Source organism: Bemisia tabaci, chromosome 9 (genome assembly GCF_918797505.1).
Source record: "Bemisia tabaci chromosome 9, PGI_BMITA_v3".
NCBI lineage: Eukaryota > Metazoa > Arthropoda > Insecta > Hemiptera > Aleyrodidae > Bemisia > Bemisia tabaci.
Window position 1 is genome coordinate 24,221,849 of NC_092801.1, and position 23,796 is coordinate 24,245,644.

General features: G+C 42.2%; 1 protein-coding gene across 2 annotated transcripts in view; it reads right to left on the reverse strand.

Annotated features, from left to right (window-relative positions):
- The window catches only part of ec (ubiquitin specific peptidase echinus), a 393,787-nt gene that overhangs the window by 231,376 nt on the left and 138,615 nt on the right, over positions 1-23,796 (reverse strand). For both annotated transcript variants that reach the window (XM_072304091.1, XM_019054636.2), the window contains one exon: positions 8,812-8,985. In XM_072304091.1, coding sequence (XP_072160192.1) covers positions 8,812-8,937 — 126 coding nt within the window. In that variant the 5' untranslated portion in view covers positions 8,938-8,985. The remainder of the gene's footprint in view (positions 1-8,811; positions 8,986-23,796) is intronic.

Consider the following 23,796-nt stretch of genomic DNA (forward strand, 5'->3'; position numbering starts at 1 on the left):
AAATATCTCAGAAATTAGAATGGACTAAATAGAATAAATAACACCAAATATTAGTATACCGTTCAATTTTTTCAAGAATTGAAGGGCTTGGAGGACAAGGCGCACAAGTGCAGTTTTTGCTATTTTAAGAAACACGTGTTCAAAGCCTCAAAATTACATGGAGTCTTTATGGCGGAACGGAAGTCTAAACTCACTTTTGGATGCTTTCAAATTGGATTTTAGTCGTGAATTTTTCACAGAATATACTTTCAAACTAGGTTTAGTCAAGTTCACGAATATCTCAATTTTTTCAAAAACTACGCTTCTGCGCCATGTCCTCTAAGTCCCTTAATTCCTCTTGTTTCAATTTTAAGACAATTGAAAATTGTCTCATTTCAGTGTAATCATTGATAATCGAAAAATATAGCTAAAAACTTGGCAACAATCTGAGAAACTCGGATTCTGTTTTTTTCCAACCCTGCGCTCCTAGATGAGGCCCCCAAAAACTCACTTTCCACGAGGTCTCGATCAAAATTTGAAAAACGAGCACGATGCGCTGACGCGATAAACCAATGAAACCGTAAAACTGGTAGTAAAGACATCAGCTTGAATGATTGAACGAGTCCGCTTTTGTGGCTCGATTAGTATAATTATCAAAATGTTGTGGCTGGCTAACTTTTCTGCCTCCTGCCCTTCGATCGGGACCGTTAGACTGACGTGCTAAGGTAAAACGCCGTATGAGCATTGGCACGATGCTAGATTTCCTGTCAGAAAATATTTATTTTTGAAGAAAGTCATGAGTAATTTTACTTGAGATTTTTAGACTTTTTAGATCAGATTTCGAACGAAATCCTCCGAAACATCGCAAGAGATATAAAGTGACACCCTTAGTTTCTTCCACTTTACTTTCATCCTAGTTTCACGTTGAGTACCCAGTGCAAATGTTTGCCTCCCCGACTGATGAAAGCAAGCATTGCGAGTCCACGTCTCCCGCCAGTGCGCCTTCAATTTTGCACATGCAACACGGACATCCATCATGTACGAATAGTTGTATCCCCGCGCCGTCGTCATCTAGCCTTCTTTCTCTTGCTATATGTCCGTATTGTGTTTGTTTGTTTCCGTTTGTCTTATTTCGTAGTGCTTCAATGGCTACGTGGGCAACACAGCCATAAATAGGAGAGAATTTGGGCCTCGTTTTAACTTTTTCTCCGGAATCTGAGAGACACCTCATTGGCAGCATAGAGTGGAGCATTGCGAGTTCACTCCTCGCGCCATCGCGCCTTCAATTTTGCAGATGCAGCACGGACATCCATCGAGTACGAATAGTTGTATCTCTGCGCCGTCGTCAACGCGCGTCCTTTCCCCAGCTTCCCTCTCTCTTGCCAGTATTATGTTGGTTTCTTTACTCTTACAATTTCTTCTCCTGTTCATTTGTGAATCTTCCGCATTTTCTCTCGGTCATAATTTATTATTTCTTCTTATTTTGCGATCTCTCAGAAGCAGTGTTCGAAACTCACCTTTGAGTTTTAGGAGCTATGTGACGCATCAAGCCCGATTTTTAGGCGCCATTGAAGATTTTTTAGAGGCCAAATTGACTTTTTGCTTGTATATTACGGCGAATTTAGTGAATAGTTAGACGCAAATTGTTTTCGTAACAGAATTAGTAAGTAGCTGTAACTTGGGGAAGACAAAAGCACTAAGAATGAAATCGTGAAGAATAGAAAAAGCTTTTACTTGTAGTGCTGAAAATTCTGAGTTTTTTGAATTCAAATAGATTTGTTATTCTTTCTTTATGTGACTTCCGATGAAGATCCAGATTTTTAGGGGGCAATTTTTAGGGGCCACATTGGCGCAGAGCTTTCATTTTTTAGGCGCCATGACCGATTTTTTAGGCGCATTTGGCGCGTTGGCGCCTGTGAGTTTCGAACACTGCTCAGAAGGGCGCACAGAAAAAATAATGTGCTGTTTTAGCACCTAGGATGTCAAAAATGAGTCCGGTGATCCCAAGATGCTGCCTTTACTGCCCTCGCAGTTAGCCTTACATCCTGCGAATGAAAATTCAACTGCGTATGGGCAATTGAGGCAGCATTTTAGGATCACCAGGCACATTTTTGACATCCTAGATGCTAGAACAGCATACCGATTTTTTCAGTGCGTGTCTGGGGCACGCAAAGGGCGCGTATCTGCCGACGGCAGATTGCCTTAGGGCCAGTCCGGGCCTGCAACGGACCCGTTGCTCCACCTCATCACTGCGACCGAACGCAAAAACGAAGCCGCGACAGAGAGCTTTATTCAGGACTGTCAAGCTTGATTTTATTACGTCCCTTCCGCCTATTAACTCGGATTTTCCACATGAATCCTCTTTGTGCCCGTATCCAGGCTCGATCTCGGACACCGCGACGCGGGTAAATCCTTCACCCGACGCGAGAAGGGAGACCGTGAGGGGAACCGTTAGACGGGCTTCTGGGATTCTGAGAAGAGCTTCGAGCTTCAAGTCCAAGCGCCGAACAAAGGACTCAAAGTTCGCTTGATAAACAGACGCGCCAATGCGAATACGCGGGATCAGCCTGTCACAGCTTCGAGTCGGAAGGCTATTGAGCCCGGTTCGACGGGCTGCGCGATCCAGAGGACGAGGAGTATAGGTAAACATAAGAGGTATTGACCCAAAACAACGCCCGAGACAGGAGCGTCGCGTCGCGAAACACCGCGCCGCGCCGTAGTTTGCGCGGCTGTCGAATGTGCCAAGGATGCAGAGAGCAGGGATGGACGATTTCGTGAAAAATAAGTATTTGAAAAAGAGAATTAGCAGGTGTCTGAAATCAATTATTTTAAAAGTACCAGACTGGGTCAACAGTTAAAATAAAATTTAAAAACTCGCTAGTCAGAGAAAATTCGAAACTATCCGAATATCGAATTTTCTCTGACTAGTGAGTTTTTAAATTTTATTTTAACTGTTGAACTAGGCTGGTACTTCTTAAAATAATTGATCAAAAACATGCATTCAAAGCAAGAAAAGTTCAAAGTGACGAAAGGTGTGCACCTGGATGGCGATGTGTTGCTGTTTTTAAACATTACTACATCCTTTTTATCTTCTTTGTCTATCGCTTCGTCTACCAATGTCAATAATCATCCCGCCGTATCTTTAACATATATTGTCCCTGAGCTGACAATGAAGGATCAATCTAATCAATATTCCGAAAAGGCTGAAAAAATAGCAAAATCAATCCTCGGGGCTTCTTCTCCAGCCCTCGACCATAGGTTCTGACCCCAAACATCTCAGTCAGTATTCCTACCGCGGCCTGAGCGCTGGAAGACCGGCCAAGAATATCGGCTCAATTTGGCTCCAGGCCAGTGCCGAGCAAAATCAACTTACCTCGTCTTGAACCTCCTCCCCCTCCCCCTAAACCCTCCTCAACCGGTACCCAGGTGCTGTCCAATGGGAGAGACTGGACAGGGGACACCCGTGACCCCTACTGGGAGCTGACCGGACTCAAGTGGTGGCATGGCGTGCTTTCGGATACATCGATTTATCTATCATTTAAACCTATGGAAAAGGATCGATACACAGGGGACGAACCGAACACCTTAATAATCGATTCTTCAGCATAGCCTCAAATGATGAAATGGCGATGATCGATCGTTTACGCCAGTGGCGTGGCGTGATTTGCGATAAATCGATTAATTTGCCATTTAAACCTGTGGAAAAGGATCGATATAAAGACAGGATGTTCGCAGCGAACACCTTAATAATCGATTCTTTACCATAGATTCAAGGGAGCAATATCGATAATCGATCTTCACGCCTCGCAACTAGTCGCAAGCCCGACTACACTGTTGAGCTGAGAAAAGTGCTACGAACCTTCGGGCGATGTATTTTTCAAAATTCGTCTTTTCCGCGTCAAATCCTCTGTTACAGTACAAAGCTAGTGAACTTCTAAAACAATTACCTGCAGTTTTCCAGAAAAATTTTACCTATAATTTGATATGGAGTACCTATGTGAAAATAAGGAAACGTATTTCCAACTTAATTTTGGTGATTGATGTGTTAGAAATTACTGACTTTTCCCACGAATTTCCCGACATTCCCTGACTTTTCCCGGTCGTGGCAAATTCCCTGACTTTCTTTGAATTTCCCAGTTTCATAGACCGCCGGCAATTCTGCTATGAAATTTTCCGTAGCGGACTTATTGTTAAAATTGATAGACAAAGCGATAGACGAAGAGGACATACAGAGTATGGAGCGAACCTATCGGCTGAAATGTTTGGATCCCATAGAGTAAGGGAAAAAATAATGGACTAATTATAGGGTCTCTCGTGAGTTGCCGCAACCTTCTATGTCCCTTGCAACCATGCACTTCCACCGATAGGACATCTCCATAACCTTTTTGTCTTATTTGTCTATCGCATTATCTACCAATTTCAACCATCAGCCCGGAGTTTTTTGGAACATATTGCTCGCAGTTCAATTTAAATTATATTCGAAATTTCCAACATTTCTCCCTCTAAAGACGAACTGCTTGCTTCTCCAACAGAGCTTCCATCGATATCCACTAGTTTTTCTCGCCTTCGACTTTCCTCAAATGTTACCCTTCCAGCCAAGCCTCCTGCGGAAGGAAAAAATAATTAGACGTAGATCGATCGAAAACAATTACCGGGTACATGAGACCTTCGACTGTATAGCGCCCACGAGTAGGGCCTGAGGGGTGGGGGAGGGGGGCCTACGTTATAAGGCGGAAGGGGATGAGGAAACGGTGGAAAGAGTTAAGCGGAAATGAGGGACGCTCGTTGGCGAGGCCCAAGATGAACCAAAAGACGAACGATCTGTTCGACAAAGAGAAGCCATCTCCATCGCCACCGACCGACAGATTAACTCCTGAAACGTAATAACCGAGTCTTTTACCCGAGGAGTTGCCACTTCGAATTAGAATTCACTCGAGGATAGAAATGAACAGAGATCCTTCTTGTCCACCGGGTGGAAACTTACCCTCCGATTCTCCGCATCCACTTAAAGTGCTTGTGCAGACCCCATCTTACTCTATGTGGAATTGTTGCTTGTTTACTACAGATACAAATGAGACTAGATCCTTTGATTCTAAATATATAGTTTCGACTTTTCTATTGTTATCATGTACGAGGAGCAGTAATTAAGACATTTGACGAAAGCAGTAGGAATCAGTGCTCGCTTCTGATTAATGCCGATGACATTAACTACGGCTCGAAATCGAGACACTTTAAATTTGCGGGAAGATTGCGTCTTATGAACTGCGTATTTCTTGGTTTCTCTGTTACTTTTCTGAGTTTTTTAAGTGCGCAACGTGTTTCCTACGTCATGTACCTTTAGATAGGTATTCGCACACTTGAAGAAAAAAACTCCCATGCGTGGAAGTCGTTTTTAAGGGCCATATAGACATACCGTCCGCGTTCCGGGCTCAGAGGCCGAAAGTTCCGGGCGCAGAACCAGGAACAATTGAAGCTACGGCTCCAGCACCCGGGACTTTTCGGCCTCTGAGCCCGGAACGGACAGTATGCTTACATAGCTCGTAACTTGTTTTTCGGTGTAAGTCAAAAGTCGTTCATAGTTTAGTGGTTCATTTTCAAAACTCTCTGATCATCGTAAAAATTAATTTCAATCATTTCAACTAGAGTACCTATATAGGGAGAGTATGGACAACTCGAAATATGTAGCTCTCACTGCTCTCAGGGCCCAAAACGGTAGGTAACCTTTGAAAACGAAAAATGTCACTGTCAATCTTTAGACTCCAACATCAAAGAAAAATGTACAAGAAAATTCATTAGTAAGCATTCTTCCGCAAAAACGAGTAATTTTATGCAAAAACCATGTCAAATACGTGCTTCATCGACGACAGCTCCCGACAATTATGATCATTAATCATTCTGGATAATTTGAAATCATAGATCGCGTACCCTTTTGGAGTCTACGAGCTCCATCACCTAACCTCAAAATTTTCGACATGTCCATACTCTCCCTATATAGGTACTCTAATTTCAACACGTATGATATTTCTAAAGCGAAAGGGTTAAAAAACCGAAGGTTAAACATGACAACAGCCGCGGATCGTAAGGTGAAAGATTGCGGCCCCGCGTGGAGGCCGAGAGGGCGGGTTACGCATGGCTGCTTACCCCTTCGCGGGGCGGCGGATGGGGGGGGGGGGGGGGGTGCGGGAACCTGTTGCTAGGTGGGTTGTAACCCTGGACGGGGGCGACGACGACGAGGCCGGGCAGGGCTCGCGGGGAGCGCTAGCGCCCTGTCCTGTCAGCCACTCGGCCGGGTGTGAGGGTGTGCTTGTGTGAGTGCGCGCGACTCGCCGACACGCAAGGTACTACTGTTCCTTAGTTGCGAAGCACCTGTTCGCTCCAGTTCCAATTTTCTGGGCCAGACTGGTCCCTCGAGACGTTGCCACGTTTGAGAAGTTCAAACGGCACCCTACAAGATCAAAGGGATCTCACACGGAAAAAATTCGGATACTGAATAGGCCTGTTGCAAACTTCGGCTGGAGCGAAGAGAGGAGTTGTGTCGTATTGAAAGTGGCTCAAAAATTATGTCACTGCAAGAATTTTACTTGAGGTTAATAGAAAATCGCTCTTTTTATGATGCTGCGTTAAGGATCTCCTTAAACCTTCTTTATTCACAATTCAAATCATATGGGGCCCCTAAAGAGACTAAAGAGACTATGAATTTAAAGTACCTATATGGGGAGAGTATGGACCTGTCGAAAAAAGAGCAGCCAACCTTCTAACACGAAAAACTCTAGAAAAATACCGCTGCCGATCTTAGGATTCCAATACCAAGGGAAAAAGGTCCTGTCGTTAACACCATCTATGTTTTTCTGTGTATGTCTATACAGCCCGTAAGTACGGCTTCGATGGCCGGAGTTTTTCACGGAAAAAATTAAATTTCTGATTTAACAATTCAATTGCAAAAAAAAAGAGACTGCAATATTTCAACGTAGATTTTTCAACGAAAAAATGCTACTTTAACCACCATTGTAAACTAATTTAACCACAGGGGTAGTCAAAGTAGCATTTTTTTGTTGTAAAATCTACGTTGAAATATTGCAGTCACTTTTTTTAGCAATTAAATTGTTAAATCAGCATTTAATTTTTTCCGTGATTTCTTCAGTTTGCGGCTCTTGAACCAATGGGTTACCCTTCGGACCTATCTGGCAAGGATGCAATCCCTCAAGCGTCGGAGTATTGCGTCAGCGGGCAGTAACATGTCCATTAGGTGTCGCCCTCTCGTTGTTCGGGCCGTGCGCAACAAGCGTGACGAGTAGTGACTCATGCGATCGCGGAGTCGTCCCTAGGACAAGACGCGAGACTCGAAGGAACAGCCGAGATGACAGAGCGTGGAAAACTGTCCCTGCCCTTTTCTTCGAGGATATTCATGTTCCGAGTATAAAAATCAGGCTCCGGATCAGTGAGCGCCGTCCGAGATCCTATCCTTGCGCTGGTGTTCATTGTGGGAAAGTGAGGTCATGCGAGCTTATCATGTAGGCTTCGATGTCAAAGGGGTTTCGCTCGCGATGCCTCGCTGGTTTTCGATGGGATGAATAAGACCTGGTAATGGACCTGTCGCAAATTAGAGTCCCTTTATCCCCAGAGTTACACTGGAAAAAAAACACATCGGATCTAGAGTCCAGCGACTCTTGAAAACATTGACGAGAAAAAATACTCTTGATTCAATCGGGTTTTTGCTAAAATCAGAAGGAAATCCGCTCAAATTAAGACGCTGGGTTCTTGATTTAAGCTTAAATCTGATTGAACCAAGAGTGTTTTTTCTTGTCGATGTGTTTAAGAGTCTGGACTCTAGATCCAATGTGTTTGTTTTTCCAGTGTAGAGTCCCTTTATACCCAGAGTTACGACATCTCACTTTTGGTTGGGCTCAGGTTGGGCTGAAAGTGGCCTAAAAAAAATCCAATTCTGATTGGTTCTCGCTCATGGAGTCACAAAGAGTGCACCAAGATGGCGGAGATGGCGGTATCTCGAATGTGGACAAAAGTAATGAAAATATAACTAAATTGTGGTTTATCAAAAGAGTGAATTGTTAATTTCATCGCACCAAAAGAAAACTAGATTAAGAAATTATCCACTAATCAATCTAGTTTTATTTGTTTGAAATTTCTTTGGTTAGGTTTTGATCAGTCTTGTTGATGCTGTTGTTTTTGGATGACAAACATCGCAGGATTCCCCCAGGCCAGCTGATAATCGAGATGGCTTAGCTCTGGGAATAAAGGGACTCAATCGCAAACTTAGTGTTACCATAATTTTTTCATCTTCCAATTCCCTGACTTTCCTCGACTATGTTTGCTTTTCCCTAACTCTATAATTTTCTATTTCCCTGACGATTGAACAAAATTTTCACACCCCTCACCCCTTGAAATATGCTACCTTTCCCTAAACTTTGGACGAACTTAAACTTCAGATGTCAAATAAAAAATGAAAACATTCAGTAGCAGGTCAGAAGAGCCTTAAAAATGACCAGAAGGACTAACAGTTGAAAGATCAAATAAAGGACAAGAAAATGCGATGAAGAGGCTAAAAAAAAACCCAATAACTTACAAAACACGTTTTAGTGATTAGGATGAGTCAGAAATTCCCTGAAATTTTCCACTAATTCCTTAAATTTCCCTTATTTTGGTTTTCCAGATCGACGGGACCCTGCAAACTTCAGCAGAGCAAAAAGGAGTTGTTTCGGAACGAAAATGGCTCAAAAATCACGATGAGCGCATTGGGAAAGTCTGAAGTATACTCCTAACTTCACCATCATAACCACATAAATTAGCATCTTGGAAGGTGTGAACGGTGCTTACCTGGACAGCGCTGTTGAGGAAGCAGTTGTTCTGCCCTGGACCGTTGAGGAGTCCCTTGGAGCCTGCGACGTGAGAGTCGCACGGCGACGTCAAAAGGGACATAACCACCATGACGTCATCCCTCATAACCGCCGACGTGACGTCACAATTCTGCCGTCACGCCACTCGCCCATCCTGGAACAGACGAAATTATGAAAAAATTTAGAAGCTGTTTGAAATATTTCAATTATTTTTTCAGTCCGCGAAAAAGTGGAAAAAATGAGACAAGAATAAAAAAAAAAAAAAAAAAAAAAAAAAAGAAGTAAGTCCAAGGAAAAGAAATAATGGTAAGTAATCCCGGAGTAAATGACGTCATCAACTGAGTTCCTGGAAGGTCGATATTTCTCTTCAGTACTAGGTGTGGAATATTTAAACGTGGCGCAGTGGATCGAGTCGATCAGAGAAGTCGAATACGAAATTTTCAACAAGAAACTGCAAATTTTAATGTTTAATTCGTCACATTTTAAATTTCAAGGGGTGCTTTCAAGAGAATATTCCACGAGGAAACCAATGGAACCACTTTCAGCACACCTCAAAGTTTTGTGGAAACGGAGTTATAATTAAGCGTTTAAAGTTTCCAATTTTTGCCCGACCACTTCCATTGACTCAATTCACTATGCGTGGTCGGGATTTGTGGGTTTCCGCTGATCTGAAAAGGGTTTTTTTTTCTTTTTTTCTTTTTTTTCGAAATTGTGATACAACCACCTTTTTTAGGTGTAAATTATCTTGATGTAAAGGTACAACACGATTCACAACACGCCCAGTCATCACAAATTCCCTGACTTTCACTGATTTTCCCGTGCTTATAGACCGCCGGAAACCCTGTTCTAAGAAAACCAGTGGTAACATCATGTTTCTTGAGAGGTTTTTCAAAGGAAAACGTACTAACTCGTAGCATCCAAGAGCTCCATTCGGATATTCCTTCATTGGAAAAAAACACATTGGATCTAGAGTCCAAACTCTTAAAAACATCGACAAGTAAAAATATTCTTGATTCAATCAGATTTAAGCTTAAATCAAGAACCAAGCCTCTTAATTTGAGCGGATATCCTTTGATTTGAGCTTAGATCTGATTGAATCAAGAGTCCATTTTCTTGTCAATGTTTTCAAGAGTCTGGACTCTCGATCCAATGTGGTTTTTTTTCCAGTGTTGGAGAGTCCTATCGACACCATACGAACGTGTAAGTTCGCACTATAACTGTAATGCTGATGACGGATCTCAATTCGTCTCTTCACCATACATTCATACAGTCTTTAAAAGGCAATAACGGATGATCACTTGGGCGTGTGATGCCCACTCAGCTTTCACGGTCTCGCCATCATGAACCTCTCCTTGCGGCGGCGTGAAATTCAATAGCCACTTTAAAACGGTTCCGAACCTTTCAACTCCTTGAAAAATCTGAAAATTATTCATAAATATCGCGAGGGATAACTCGGACTGAGTCGAACATAAAAGAACCAAGCCACATCAACTATTGCCAAATTCAATCGGGCAATTTACACTGAAAAAAAAGTAGTTAGCGTTGAGAACTAATTTGGTAAGTTCTCGCCAAGTAGAATCAAAATTAGGCTTCAGAACTAATTTATTGTACTGAAGCACCAATCAATTCGCTTCATACGCTGACTTGACTTTACTAGAGCGCGAACCAGAATTGGAAAACAGCACTAGCTGTAAAATTAGCGCTGTGGTAAGACAAATTCACCTTCGGGTCAAACTAATTCGCCCTCAACACTAACTGCCACATTGTCCGTTACATTTATTTAGTTTCGAAAAAGTGGCGTCGGTACAACAGCCTCAATCGCGTCAGCTCGTGAAAATCAATTAAAATGTGAAATTTCGGGCTCGTTTGACAATGTAAATACTCCCGGTATGATTTATAGTGTCCTCTCTTTCTTGAAAACGTTCGAAAGCAACATAAATAAACCTGTTAAGGTTAGAAATCGTCTGTTCGATTCAAAACGTAAACAAGCATGATATTCGTTGGAGTCGTCAATCTTCTGTATTAAATTGCGATTAAAGCGTTCCGCGTTCAGTTTATATTTTACGAAAATCTGTGAACTTACTGCTTACTTCTATAGTTCGTGTTCTCCCGTAATTTCAAAAGAATATCTCAAGTGTTCGGACGAGATATGTTTATTCAGTGTGAACATTCGCTACCGTTTCATGTGTGAGTGTGTGTCTCTCTAAAGGATAATTCTGTCTACTTGCACATACCTATGGGATATTCCTTTCCTCTGTCGTTCATTTGGAACCGGTCAGTTGATTTTTACCTCTCATCTTTTAAGAAATCTTCTTTTCCTGAAAGTATTGTCCAGTTATCATTCGCTAAGCCGTTTTCTCCTCTCTCAGTTTTGAGGTTAGGTTGACCCAACCCTACCGAATGCGAATTAGAGTAGCGGAATTAGTTCCCAGCACTAACAGTGGTTAGTGTACAGAAACCAAAAATCATGTGTGTCCAAATCACACAATATGAGTTAGTGTATAGAAACCATTTTTAGTCATCTGACGCTAACTCATTTTTTTCAGTGATAATTTCGTACGAGAGGACGTTAATGAGGATTCTTTTGAAAATTTTAAGGAGTTAGCTAAGTATTATGCAAAAAATTCACTGAAAGTTGAACAAAATTCTGCACAACCGTAATCAAGTGAAAACTTAAATTGTGCAGTAAGAATTTGGCAATAGCTGATGTGGCTTGGTTCCTTTCTGTTAAACGCGGTCCAATCTTGAATTTGCAAAACCGGACAATTTTTCCAGCGATGAAGGAAAACTTTTCCTGCAGATCCCATCCATCTTTCTGATGACTTCTTTGCGCCGCGCCGCGCGCTGGTGTCGGCCCGACCGGTTGTCCTTCTGCCGAGGGCGAGGCACGATGGATCGATTATCGATAAGTACCCATTTGAAACTTTGTTAAAGAATCGATTATTAAGGAGTTCGTTGCGGACACCTAGTTTATTGATACTTTTCCACAGGTTTAAATGGCAGATCAATCGATTTATCGCAAAGCACGCCATGCCATTGCCTTCTGTCTCTCGTTTTGATGCGGCGCTCTCAGCATGGGTGGACAATATTTTCATTTCTGTTCATCTTTCGTGTGGGCAGTCGTCAAATAGCGTTGAAATATTATGTGTTGCCGTTCTGGTAGAAGAAAAGGTTCCCTGTAAATTTGAGAATAGACTGATACTTTTTAAGACTGTGCGAAAAAATTCTGAGACTTCGGTAACTTTACGAGACGTTAACTATACGTTTTCTCCTCGCACATAAGAACGTATCTCAATTGGATTATATTTTGCAAAAAGGAACCATTTTTTCTGGTCCATCTTAGAAACAACATACATGCCCCATTACACACACAACATACTGCATTTTCCTATGCAGATAAGTGCGTTTATGGCAGAGCCGGAAATAGTGGCTCCTTGTTACAAAATATAATCCAATTGCGGGTTCTTTCCCCAGTATCTCTTGCGTTCCTTCAATTTTCTTATTTTTACTAACGAGAGGACCGTCACACGAATTCGCCTGAGATTTTCAGTGATTTAATCGTTACGCTTCTGAGAAAAAGACCCTAAAACCCTCTTGGAACAAATTTGTACGACGGTTTTCCCACGAAAAACTACAATATTTGTAGAAATACTGGAACAGCGTGACAGAGATCTGATAATCCTAGAAATTTCGCAGGCAAATAGACAATTGAGAAATTTGGCAGCATCCAAAATTTCATACGGCGTTTTTCCTAAGTATGCGTTTAAGTCTCCCGAACGCGGTGCTCAGAGTAAATCTTTGTCCGCTCTGAGTCGAAGACGCGACGCAACATCGCGAGGCGTGAATGATCGATTATCGATATTTCCCCATTTGAAGCTATGGCAAAGAATCGACTATTCAGGTGTTAGTTGGGAAACCCTTTTCATCGATCCTTTCCAATGGGTTTAAATGACAGATCAATCGATACATCGAAAAGCACGCCACGCCTCCGTCGCACGAGTCACCGAGACAAAAATTAAACAAATATTTGATGGGAGGCAACTCGCATCGACGTGTGTTTGTGTTTGTTTTCATTTTCGCGGCCCACGGCCTCGCCACACGGTGGATCGAGTCAATAGAAGAGGTCGGACAAAATTTAGAAACTTTGAACGCTTATAACTCCGTTTATACGAAATTTAGTTGTTCCAAAATTGGGTCCGTTGGTTTTGTCGTGATATTTTCTTCTAAAAGCACCCCTTGAAATTTAAAATGTGACGAAATAAACGTCAAAATTAGCAGTTTAAGTCAATAATTTTATGTCCGATCCCCTCAATTGACCCGATCCACTGTGCGGCGGCTGACGCAACCCCGCCCTGATTGGTCCTTTTTGAGAAATTCGCGCGCATCCTTTGTGACTTGTGGCCACTCGGAGTCGGGCACTCGTGCTGTTATAAAAATAATCGCGGTAAATTACTGTCGGCTATTTCGTTTCAAGTGGGGACGGAATTGAATCAAAGACAGTAGCGTGGAGTGCTTTGCGATGAATCGATTTATCTGCCATTATACCTATGGAAATGGATCGATAAGTAGGGTGTTCGCACCGAACACCTAAAAAATCGATTCTTTACCATAACTTCAAAGGGGAGATATCGATGATCGATCTTTCACGCCTCGCCGTTGATCAAAGAGGCTGTGCTCGATTTGGGGATCTAGTTTCGGCGGAAATTTTGGGATTAGATGGCGAGGCTCAATGCTACCGCGCTGTGTAAAAACACCATACGAGTATTCGAATGTTGCCAGATTTTCCATCAAAAATGTTTATTTTGAAAGAGAGTTTTGCATATTTTCTCTTGGAATTTTCAGATATTTTATGTCGAATTACGACCAGAACTGTCTGAAAAATTGGAAGCAAAATAATTACAACTTTCTCGATAAATTTGTATCTTATCACAGAAAATTTGGCGACACCTGAAGGTTCTTACGACGTCTTTCCTCGGCACGAGAGTTTGTGCGGTTTTTTTTTTTAATTTGACCACCAAGGCTCCATCCAGGTGCTTGCCGATCATAATCAGGTATTGTCACGAGACAGCGGTTTTTTTCGCAGTTTTTTTCTGGTTGCGCTGAGAGAAGTTCTCTATGGGCCCGAGGAGTACTACGGCAGCCACAGTAAATCGCTATCTCCTCTCATTTTCCACTGATTTATGTTAAAATAAAACTTATTTCGATTAATGTGAGATTGATACTTGTTACGTTGACTACATAGAAAGATAACATGATTGAGATTCGATTCTTTGAATCTGAAGATGAAGTTTCAACTTTCCTCTAATTTTCTGATACGAGGAATAGAAAGACATTTGAAAGAGTCTTAAAAATCTGCACTCGTTCCTGATCGGTGCAGGATGACATCATTGGGTTCGGCGCGAAACCGAGGCCTTTTAAATTTGTGGAGAAGTTGTAAGTGGCGTGTTTTGCGATGCATCGATTGATCTGCCATTTAAACCTATGGTAGAGGATCGATAAACAGGATGTTCGCAACGAACACCTTAATGATCGATTCTTTACCATAGCTTCAAATGGAGAAATATCGATAATCGATCATTCACGCCCCGCCACTGGAAGTTGCTTTTTTTAAACGGCGTATTTTTGAGTTTCTGTGTTACTTTTTCACGTTTATAATGTTCGCTTCATTTTTACGCGCCATTCACCTGATGAAAAATGTATTTGCGAGTCAATGGAGATGTTGCATATGTAAGAAACTTGCGATTTGACTATTGATTCTCACGTAAAAGTTCGCGAGGAACACGATGGTGCCACTAATTTTCTCTGAAATCAACTTCCAAGCTCAAAAAAAAAGCTCGTAAGTTGAGGCCAAAATGGAGGGGATATCCGATATCCCACGCTATCCTGTGAGTCCACCTCTACATCAAGACAAACTCTCCGTGAAAAGATCGGGAGCAAATACATTAGCAGGGTTGCCGTGTTTCCAGTTGTGGAGTCCCCAAATAAAGTGGCAGCCCTGTCAATGTATTTGCTTCCTATTTTACTGTAGAGGTGGACTTTTTTTGAGCTTGGGAGTTAATTTCAGAGAAAACCAGTTGTACCATCGTGTTTCTCGCAAACTTTTACGTAAAAAAAAACAGTAGTCAAATTGCAAATTCCTCACACGTGCAACATCACCATTGTTTAGTGACCCACTAGGGGTGGACGCAAAGAGTGGACGAATCGTCCTGAGACCATCCGTCACCTGAGACCGTCTGTCCGAAGGAGACGGATAACTGCGATCCTTAGTCCTTCAGACTAGGATTGAGTTTACCTCGAGCCTTTCTCACTCAAGATGTAAGTTATATACGGAGCCTCCCTGAAAAAAGGACCTCTTTCACACACACACAAAAAAAAAAAAAAAAAAAAAAAATCCTCCAGGCGTGATAGCCGTACTTACGGGCTATACAGACATACCGTCCGCATTCCGGGCTAAGGGGCGGAAAGTTCCGGGCGTAGCACCCGGAGCAATCGAATACGGCTGTAGCACCCGAAATGTTCGGCCTCTGAGCCTAGAACGGACGGTAAGTCTACAGGCCCGTAACTTTTTTTCGGTGCAAGAACGAACGTGAACACGGTGATTATTTTGCTTTTCACACGCATAAAAACTTGAACTTCTTCCAGGACGAGGAACGTCGGTTTCGACGCACACCCAAATCACGGTCCGCAGCGGTCACTACTTACTCGGACGTCAACGATCCTGCACGTTCCGTTGGCGCCTGGAAGAATTACAACGGGCTTCACCTTCGGGTGAAAAATAGCCCGCGTGATTACCGAAAATGTTCCCGGGACGCAGGAACGTATCTGCGTAAGGATTAAAAGCACCCAAGTGCCTTGATAATTCCGTTTGTTCTTAGGAGCTTTTCGCGAGAACTCCGAGTTGCATTCCGTCTCGTTTCTCTCATTACGCGTACGGACGCCTTCCGTCTGCGCTTGATGTATTTAGCTTTTCGTTTTTTGTTTCTGGGCAAAGCTGCACTTTGCATTCCTTCCCGTGCCGAATGGACGGTCGAGGTTGCCAGATTGGGCGCAAAAACCTGGACACTTCTGCCGTGCTAAGTAAAAAAGCTCTATGTACATTCGAGAGTTGCTAAATTTCCCGGATACGACATCAGGGTGTCTACTAAATCAGGTAGGCCAAAAATCAGTACTTTTACAGTATATTCCCAAGGAATTCAGTACTACCTCAACAAAAAAAACTCAGTGCTTTTTCAGTACCTCCAACTGGCGAAATTCGGCAAATTTAAAAAAATTTGAATTTCCCGCTCAAATTGCGACAAAAATGACAAAAAAATGAAAAAATTCCGGACCTTATAGTGGAATTCCGTACTTTTCCAGTACTTCAGGACCGCCCATAAGAAATCAGTGATATTTTCGGACTTGTAGACACCCTGGACATGTATTTTAGAGGTGATTTATGCATATTGCTCCTTGAAATTGCAGGATACTTTAGATTAAATTGTGTAAAATATTCTCCGAAAATTTTGAGGAAAAATACCTGACAGATTCCTTGAAAATTTGTATTTTATCGGAGGAAATTTGGCGACGCCTCAGGGTTCATACGGCGTTCTTGCGTAGTAAGACAAACTTCACATCGAGTTAATGAAGAGGTGTGCAGCATTTTCGGCACAATCTGGCGACAATGCTTTGCGCGGGCGTCACGCACCCCGGAATGAATAGCGCGTGATTTTCGGCTGCGTTCGGAATTTGGGTGCCTGAGACTCGCACACTGGGGGACTTGAACGCACTGAGTTCGGACTTTTCATCGTTGTCAATTCTAATTTCAAAATTGGATGGGATATATCATTAGTTAAGATTAAAACTTAAAACGCAACAATATGTGTCTTTTTGTAAACATTTTAGGGGAAACAAGTCGGAGAAGTCAAAAATTAACTCACAAAAGAGGAATTTGATTTCATAATTTGAGGTTACACATCTTCAGCTCGGCTTTGAAACGCCTTCATTCTTCCGAGATACTCTCCGCTTCGCCGCGAAGTTTGTTTGGTTGTCTATCCGTCTCGAACCCAACAAAGAACTCGAGTTGTGAGTTCACTGTACAGTGCAAGCTGTTACCCCGATTAAAGTTTTAATTTAGAAAGATGTATATGCCTTGAATAAGTTCAAAATAATCAGCGTTTTTGTAATGTTGTTTTATTTTTAATTTCGTTTCCAGATTTGTCACAAACGGTTTGCAGATGGACTACTTGACAGGATGCATGTACCACAGCACATAAGAAAGTAAACCGCAATTATCACAACGGAACCAAATCTGATTGTAAAATTGTGGTAAAAACGCATCATGAAAACGAAGGTGATCAAAATTGATAGGCTAAACTCAAAATCTATTAATTTCTATTTTACGCGATTTGAGTTTACATTTTCCCACCATAAAACATGTTTACTATGGACTCCTTTTAAAACACTTTTGAAAATGGATAATTCACAAAATTGATTCATCGGAGAGAAATAATTAGCGTTCATATTTCACACTGCAAAGGTTCCACTTCCGATAGACTTCAACACCACAAGCTCGGCTCTCAATGTAAACAATTCAAAATACAGTGCTCAAAAAAAGAAAGATACTTCAATCTGAAGATCACACGAACATTATTCCTCGCACGCTTTTAACGCAGACGCTGTCTGGCACTGAACAGTTGCCAAACTTTAAGGGTAGGTTTTCCATTAATCAAATGAAATCGTATTTTTTTATTTTTCCTTTCAGGCTGGCAACATTGGCCGCGCACCGGAGCGGCAGACGGTAGCTCATGAGGCGCGGGTGGAGCGTGGCTTGCCGCGGTATCCCGCGGTGGCGGGGCCCCTGGGTCCAGCGCTGCGCCCCGTAAGAAATGCGCGGGGCCCTCTCCAGCGTTGCAAGATTTCCCACTTATTGGAGGGGAAAATGGAGATGTTGCATGTGTGAGGAATTTGCGATTTGACTATTGATTCTTATGTAAAAGTTCGCGAGAAACACGATGGTGCCACTGGTTTTCTCTGAAATCAACTCCCAAGCTCAAAAAAAGCTCTCAAGTTGAGGCCAAAATGGAGGGGATATCCCACGCTATCCTGAGAGTCCACCTCTACATCAAGACAAACTCTCCATGCAAAGATAGGGAGCAATTACATTGACAGGGTTGCCACTTTATTTGGGGACTCCAAAACTGAAAACACGGCAACCCTGCTAATGTATTTGCTCCCTATCTTTGCATGGAGAGTTTGCTTTGATGTAGAGGTGGACTCTCAGGGTAGGGCGGGATATCCCCTCCATTTTGGCCTCACTTTGAGAGCTTTTTTTGAGCTTGGGAGATGATTTCAGAGAAAACAAGTGGCACCATCGTGTTTCTCGCGAACTTTTACATAAGAATCAATGGTCAAATCGCAAATCCCTCACACATGCAACATCTCCATTAAAGTGGCAGCCCTGTCAATGTATTTGCTCCCTATCTTTGCATGGAGAGTTTGTCTTGATGTAGAGGTGGACTCTCAGGATAGGGTGGGATATCCCCTCCATTTTGGCCTCAACTTGAGAGCTTTTTTTGAGCTTGGAGTTGATTTCATAGAAAACCAGTGGCACCATCGTGGTCCTCGCGAACTTTTACATAAGAATCAACTGGTCAAATCGCAAATTCCTCACACATGCAACATCTCCATTGCACTCAAAATTGTCGGATTTTTGTTCAATGTGGCAACGGTGGGCCCTCGTGGAGTCCTCGCACGTCCCGCCAACAGTGGTCACTCCGGAATCACCTCCGAATACTAATCACGAGCGACACGACGGCATTTACACGACTTACACGCTCGCCAAGGGGGGGGGGGGGGGGGGGAGAAAAATGGGATAAGGAGCCCAAGGAATTACACGACCATTACGCTTGCTTACCATGCTGGCATCGTTTGAAGGGACCGCAGATGGACATACATCATGTTCCTCGAGAGTATGGAAACAGCTCCAAGCAGAACAAAAATTATTAAGATAAAAACCAAAAAAACTAACATAACGATTTCAAAGCACTTCACAACACTATCGTGATAGCAAAGAGAGCAGTAAGTGTCAAATTCTCGAAATCGAGTTTCCTTCAAAATTCGTCTAAACTCTTGTAGATGAAATCACTGAAATTGCTAAAACAACAAAATTAATTTTATTTTCATGGAAACGAGACATATGAGAAAGCCGTAGGTGCGCAAAAAATGACGCAGTCTTAGGCAAGACAGCAGTAAATGACAATATTCCTCCAGAGAGCCAATGAAAACAGTAATTTCGAGTTAAGTGCCGCCCTCCTCTGCGAATTTCTAACCTGAAAATGCGTTTGTTGTGTGTCCAAAACGCAACCACGAAAGCATGCTGAAGATTGCACTTACGGCTGTCTTGCCTAACAATAACCTGGTATGAAAATGCAAAATAACCTCTCTTTGTAATTAAAGTAAAATTAGTCGATTTTCAATCATCCAAACGATTTCTAGGAGTCTTTCGGACAACTAGTGATAATTTGAGAAAGAACGGAGGTTTCTTTCAATACAATTTTCCGATCAGATACTTCTAAGCCCGTTTTCTCAAAACTTCATTTTTGCACTTACTGCTCTCTTCGCTATCACGGCAGGTCAGTTTAAAGGGCCTAAGTTCACGGAAAAAATGGATTACTGATTTAAAAATTAGAAATAGCTAAAAATAAGTCCGACACGTTTCAAATGTACATTTTACAATAGAAAAATTCTAATTTGACCACAGGAGTAGTTGAATTAGCATTTTTTTGTTGTAAAATCTACACTGAAACTTGTCGGAAACTAATTTAACTGCAAAGTTAACGTGAGTTAAAGTGCCCGTCCAACGGACACCGGTTTAGTTGTGGAATGAAAACTTTACCACCTCGGATGTGGTTTTCCTAAACATAAATAAGACCTTACTCTCCAAAATGATAAAATAATTGGGTCATCAAGATATCAGTACTCTTACACAAAACGCCCCGAAGAACACTGCTTCGAAAATCACTCACGTACCAATTTACACTTGTGAATATCAAAGGAGGTGCGAAGAGAGAAAGAATAAGGAGGCGCGAGGCTTAGAAATAAAGAAGTGCCGTAGTGTGAATATTAACTCTCAGTGAGGATCCTAGTTTTTCAGTGGTCCTCCTTCTCTCTCCCTAGTCCATCGGGACAACAGTACGGTTACCGATGGCTCAAGTGACATTTTTCAACGTCCTAGGCGTTGTCAGCGGCGCCGCATGTTTGAGAATCGCGTCAGGTTCTACGTTGTTGATAGGTAGCTGTTGATTGGCGGGGTGTGAAAAAATGCCTCTTCTCGGATAAGGCTAGAAAGTGACGACAAACTCAGAATGGGTATGTTGCACGTAAGTGGTAAAGCCGTGTGAACATACAGGGTTATTCATAAGTCACGCACCACTGGCCATGAGGGGGGTGGCCATTCTAGGCATAGGGGGCAAATCTAGGGGGCGGCAAATTTTGCAATTTTTTTAAATGTAGGTATAAAAAAATCGAATTTATAGAAAAAAAATTACAAACGAGAAAAGGCTACAAAATCTCTCATTTCCTGAGAGTATAGTAATTTCTAATTTTGTCGTCTTTCAGTGATACAAGAGACAGCACCTTTAATTAGTCGAGTTAAGAGAGAAACCAAACACGCAATTTGGCCTGGAACCACTTTTTTGGGCTGGACTTAGAAAGAAATGATGACGAGGACTTGAGATGATAAGGTGAAGCCGTCGGCGCGGCGGCCGGCATGCAACACATATTAGCACCTACAAGACTGCACGAATACTTCACGCATTGCATCAAACACAGTGCGGTCACTGCAGTCAGCGTGGAACGGATAGCGTCTACAAGAATGCATGGATACTTCACGCATTGCGCTAAAGACAAAGCGGTCAACGTGAAACGCTTAGCGCCTACAAGACTGTCGGAATACTTCACGCATTGCGCCAAACACAGTGCAGTCTGCGCGGTGCGGCGGCGGAAGTTAAAATCATTAAACTACATTTATGTTTGTTCTTTCATAATTATTTCGCTCATTTCTTGTAAATGGAAGGCCTTGTCCACACAGAAATAGGTTAACGGAACTTAACTTTTGCGCTAAGTTCGGTGAACTTTTGCTGGTAGTGTTGACAGGGCTCTCCCAAAAAATGTGTTCAACACAAGTAAACGCGTCCTCTGCATCCATCCCCCGCTGGCAAGTTCACTTGATTTTACTGATTTTTCAAAACGAATGAGAGGGGACGGCAAAATACAGGCGGCCCATGAGCGACAAGAAGGTAAATCCTGTCTTGGGGCTGAAAAACGTTTTTGGTTAGAATGAATCATTTTCTTCGTACAATCTACGCCCGAATATTTTGAGTATCCCAGACAACTACCGATCACGTCTGCGTTCGACCATTACCCCGAAGATTTTACGTTTCGGTCACCATGAAACACGCCGTAAATCATAACAGGATAGAAAAATTAATAACACGTAGCGATTTAACGGACGCGCCAGGATTCTCTCAAAAATGTCTCAAACGGAAGCCGGCAGGTATATCATTAGCGTCGTTAAAATCAAATACAAACATCCAACATGGGCCATAAAAACGACCCGAGGCATCCGGGGGTAGCGACATAAAAATTCAACACCTTTTGCCCGGCAACATTGAAGCAGAATAATAGGTTTTATTTGCCCGGTTTGGGTTTTACTACCATATGGATTTGAAGCTCAAATTGTGCTCCTGTAGGATTTTGAGAGCTACCTTTTCCATTTGTGAACGAGGAATGACCACTCGAAAACATTGATGCCGAAGCACGAACAAGTCAATTTATGATGTTTGAGGCGAATTTCAAATCCGACATGTTATAAAGTGAGCGATTTTTCAGTATTTGTCAGTATTTTTGGAAAGTTTGTGCCTGAAGTTGGAAAAATACCCTGATGGGCATATGAGGACTTATCTGTAACAATAGCGGATGTGAAAAATTACCTTTGCGAAACACATTAAAAAAACTGTATTGGCATCGAGAAAATTTTGAGAAAATACTTGAAATGTGATCTTCGAGATCTGTACTTTATGCCAGAGCCAAACATATTAAATTTTTGTGTGAACAAAACAGTTTTTTAATCGTGTTTCGAAAAGGTAATTTTTCACATCCGCTATTGTTACAGATAAGTCCTCATATGTATCTCGTAGAGAGAACGTTTTTAGTACAGTCTTGAAGCAAACGATCGCTGGAACATTGTAAACTTAGACCTCACCATAAAAACAACAATTCACCGTTTTAATTATTGTGTGCTTGCTCAGCCAATCTGTTCGAATAGAAGTTCAATATTTCACTTCGTAAAGCATCCTCGTATATTGTGCGCCTTCGGCTGTACTTAAAAATCGCAAGATGCTCTTAAAAATACCGGTCAATACTAAAATACACATACTTCCAAGTTGCGCCTTGAAATCAGTGGCGTGGCGTGAAGGATCGATTATCGATATATCGCCATTTGAAGCTATGGTAAAGAATCGATTACTAAGGTGTTCGCTGCGAACGCCCTGATAATCGATCCTTTTTCATAGGTTTGAATGGCAAATCAATCGATCTATCGCAAAGCACGCCACGCCACTGCTTGAAATAAAATTACACACCTGACCCTACCTCGGCGGTTCTTTATTCGGCGATAGAAAGCGCACCATTCAACGGGGCCGACTCAGGTCCCGGACAATGGACCACTAGATAAGGTACGAATTTCAGCATTCTGATACATGTTTCTTAACCAAAATTTTACGTAAAACACGATGCACACAACGAAAATTACCGAAATTAACTCCTTACGAAGATATTTAATGATTCTTAATGCGTGAATTTAAACCACCCGCTCATGAAAACACAATGCTCTACGTGATTCACATCGCGCGCTAAACGTTATCATGACAGTCTCTGCGATATAAAAATCTGGCAACCTTAATCTTGACGCTTTGGCTCAGTTATAGCAAATTGCTAATAGTTTGAACAACACATGATGGGAAATGAACATTGCTCGATTGAGAAGCTTGTTGAAACCGTTGTAGTGGGCGATTTGACTCACGTAGAGTTTTGAGTTTCTTATGAGCGGGCAGTTCAAATTCCTCGTAACCAATGTGAAATAAAAACGTTAATATCTTCGTTAGGAGTTGGTTTCTGCAATTTTCGTTTTGTGAATCGTTTTCCACGTGAAATTCTGGTTAAGAAGCATGTATCAGATCGCTTAAATTCGTACCTTGTCTAGTGGTCCATTAGAAAAAAATGATTTACTTCAAATCGGGCTGTCATGGAGGGGCCCCGATAAATCCGAAAACACTGCTTAGCCCCTAAATTATGACCTTTCTACAGACGTGGAAAACATTTAAAAGTCCATAAAGCGAGTCATTTAAGCGCCGGCCCTCGCCTAGGAGTTTTATTGTTTTTCGGACAATAAGATGTTTATTGAGGTCCCCCCATTACAGGGCCCATCTGAAATTCCTCGGGGACCATTAGCCGTCATTGTAGTCCGGTTACGGCCCGAATTTCACCTCGTGCCTCCTTTTCATACGCGGGGAGCCCAGTGTCATTTTTGAAAATGTGTATGATTCGGGTCTTTTCTTACGCGCAGCGAGATCCTTTTTTATTCCTTCGTCGGGCTATTGTCGTAGCTCCATTTTTGCATAACCTAAATTTTAATGCTTCATTGTTGTCAGGTTTATAGGAATGGGGGTCACCCGATGAGGTGCCTATGTTTATTATAGTTTAGAGTTAGCCTATGATATGGAAAATTACGTATACAGAAGTTTGCCCCTGAAAATTCTTACTTGAATCTGAAGAGTCCCCTCCTCAAACGCTCGAATTTTATCATAATACATCACCCTATATACGCTTTTTGCAAGGTCCCACAAATTTAGAGAATGAAATAATCTGACATTTCCCTGATCTCCCTGACACATTTTGGTGCAATTCCCTTACAGTTGAAGATATGCCA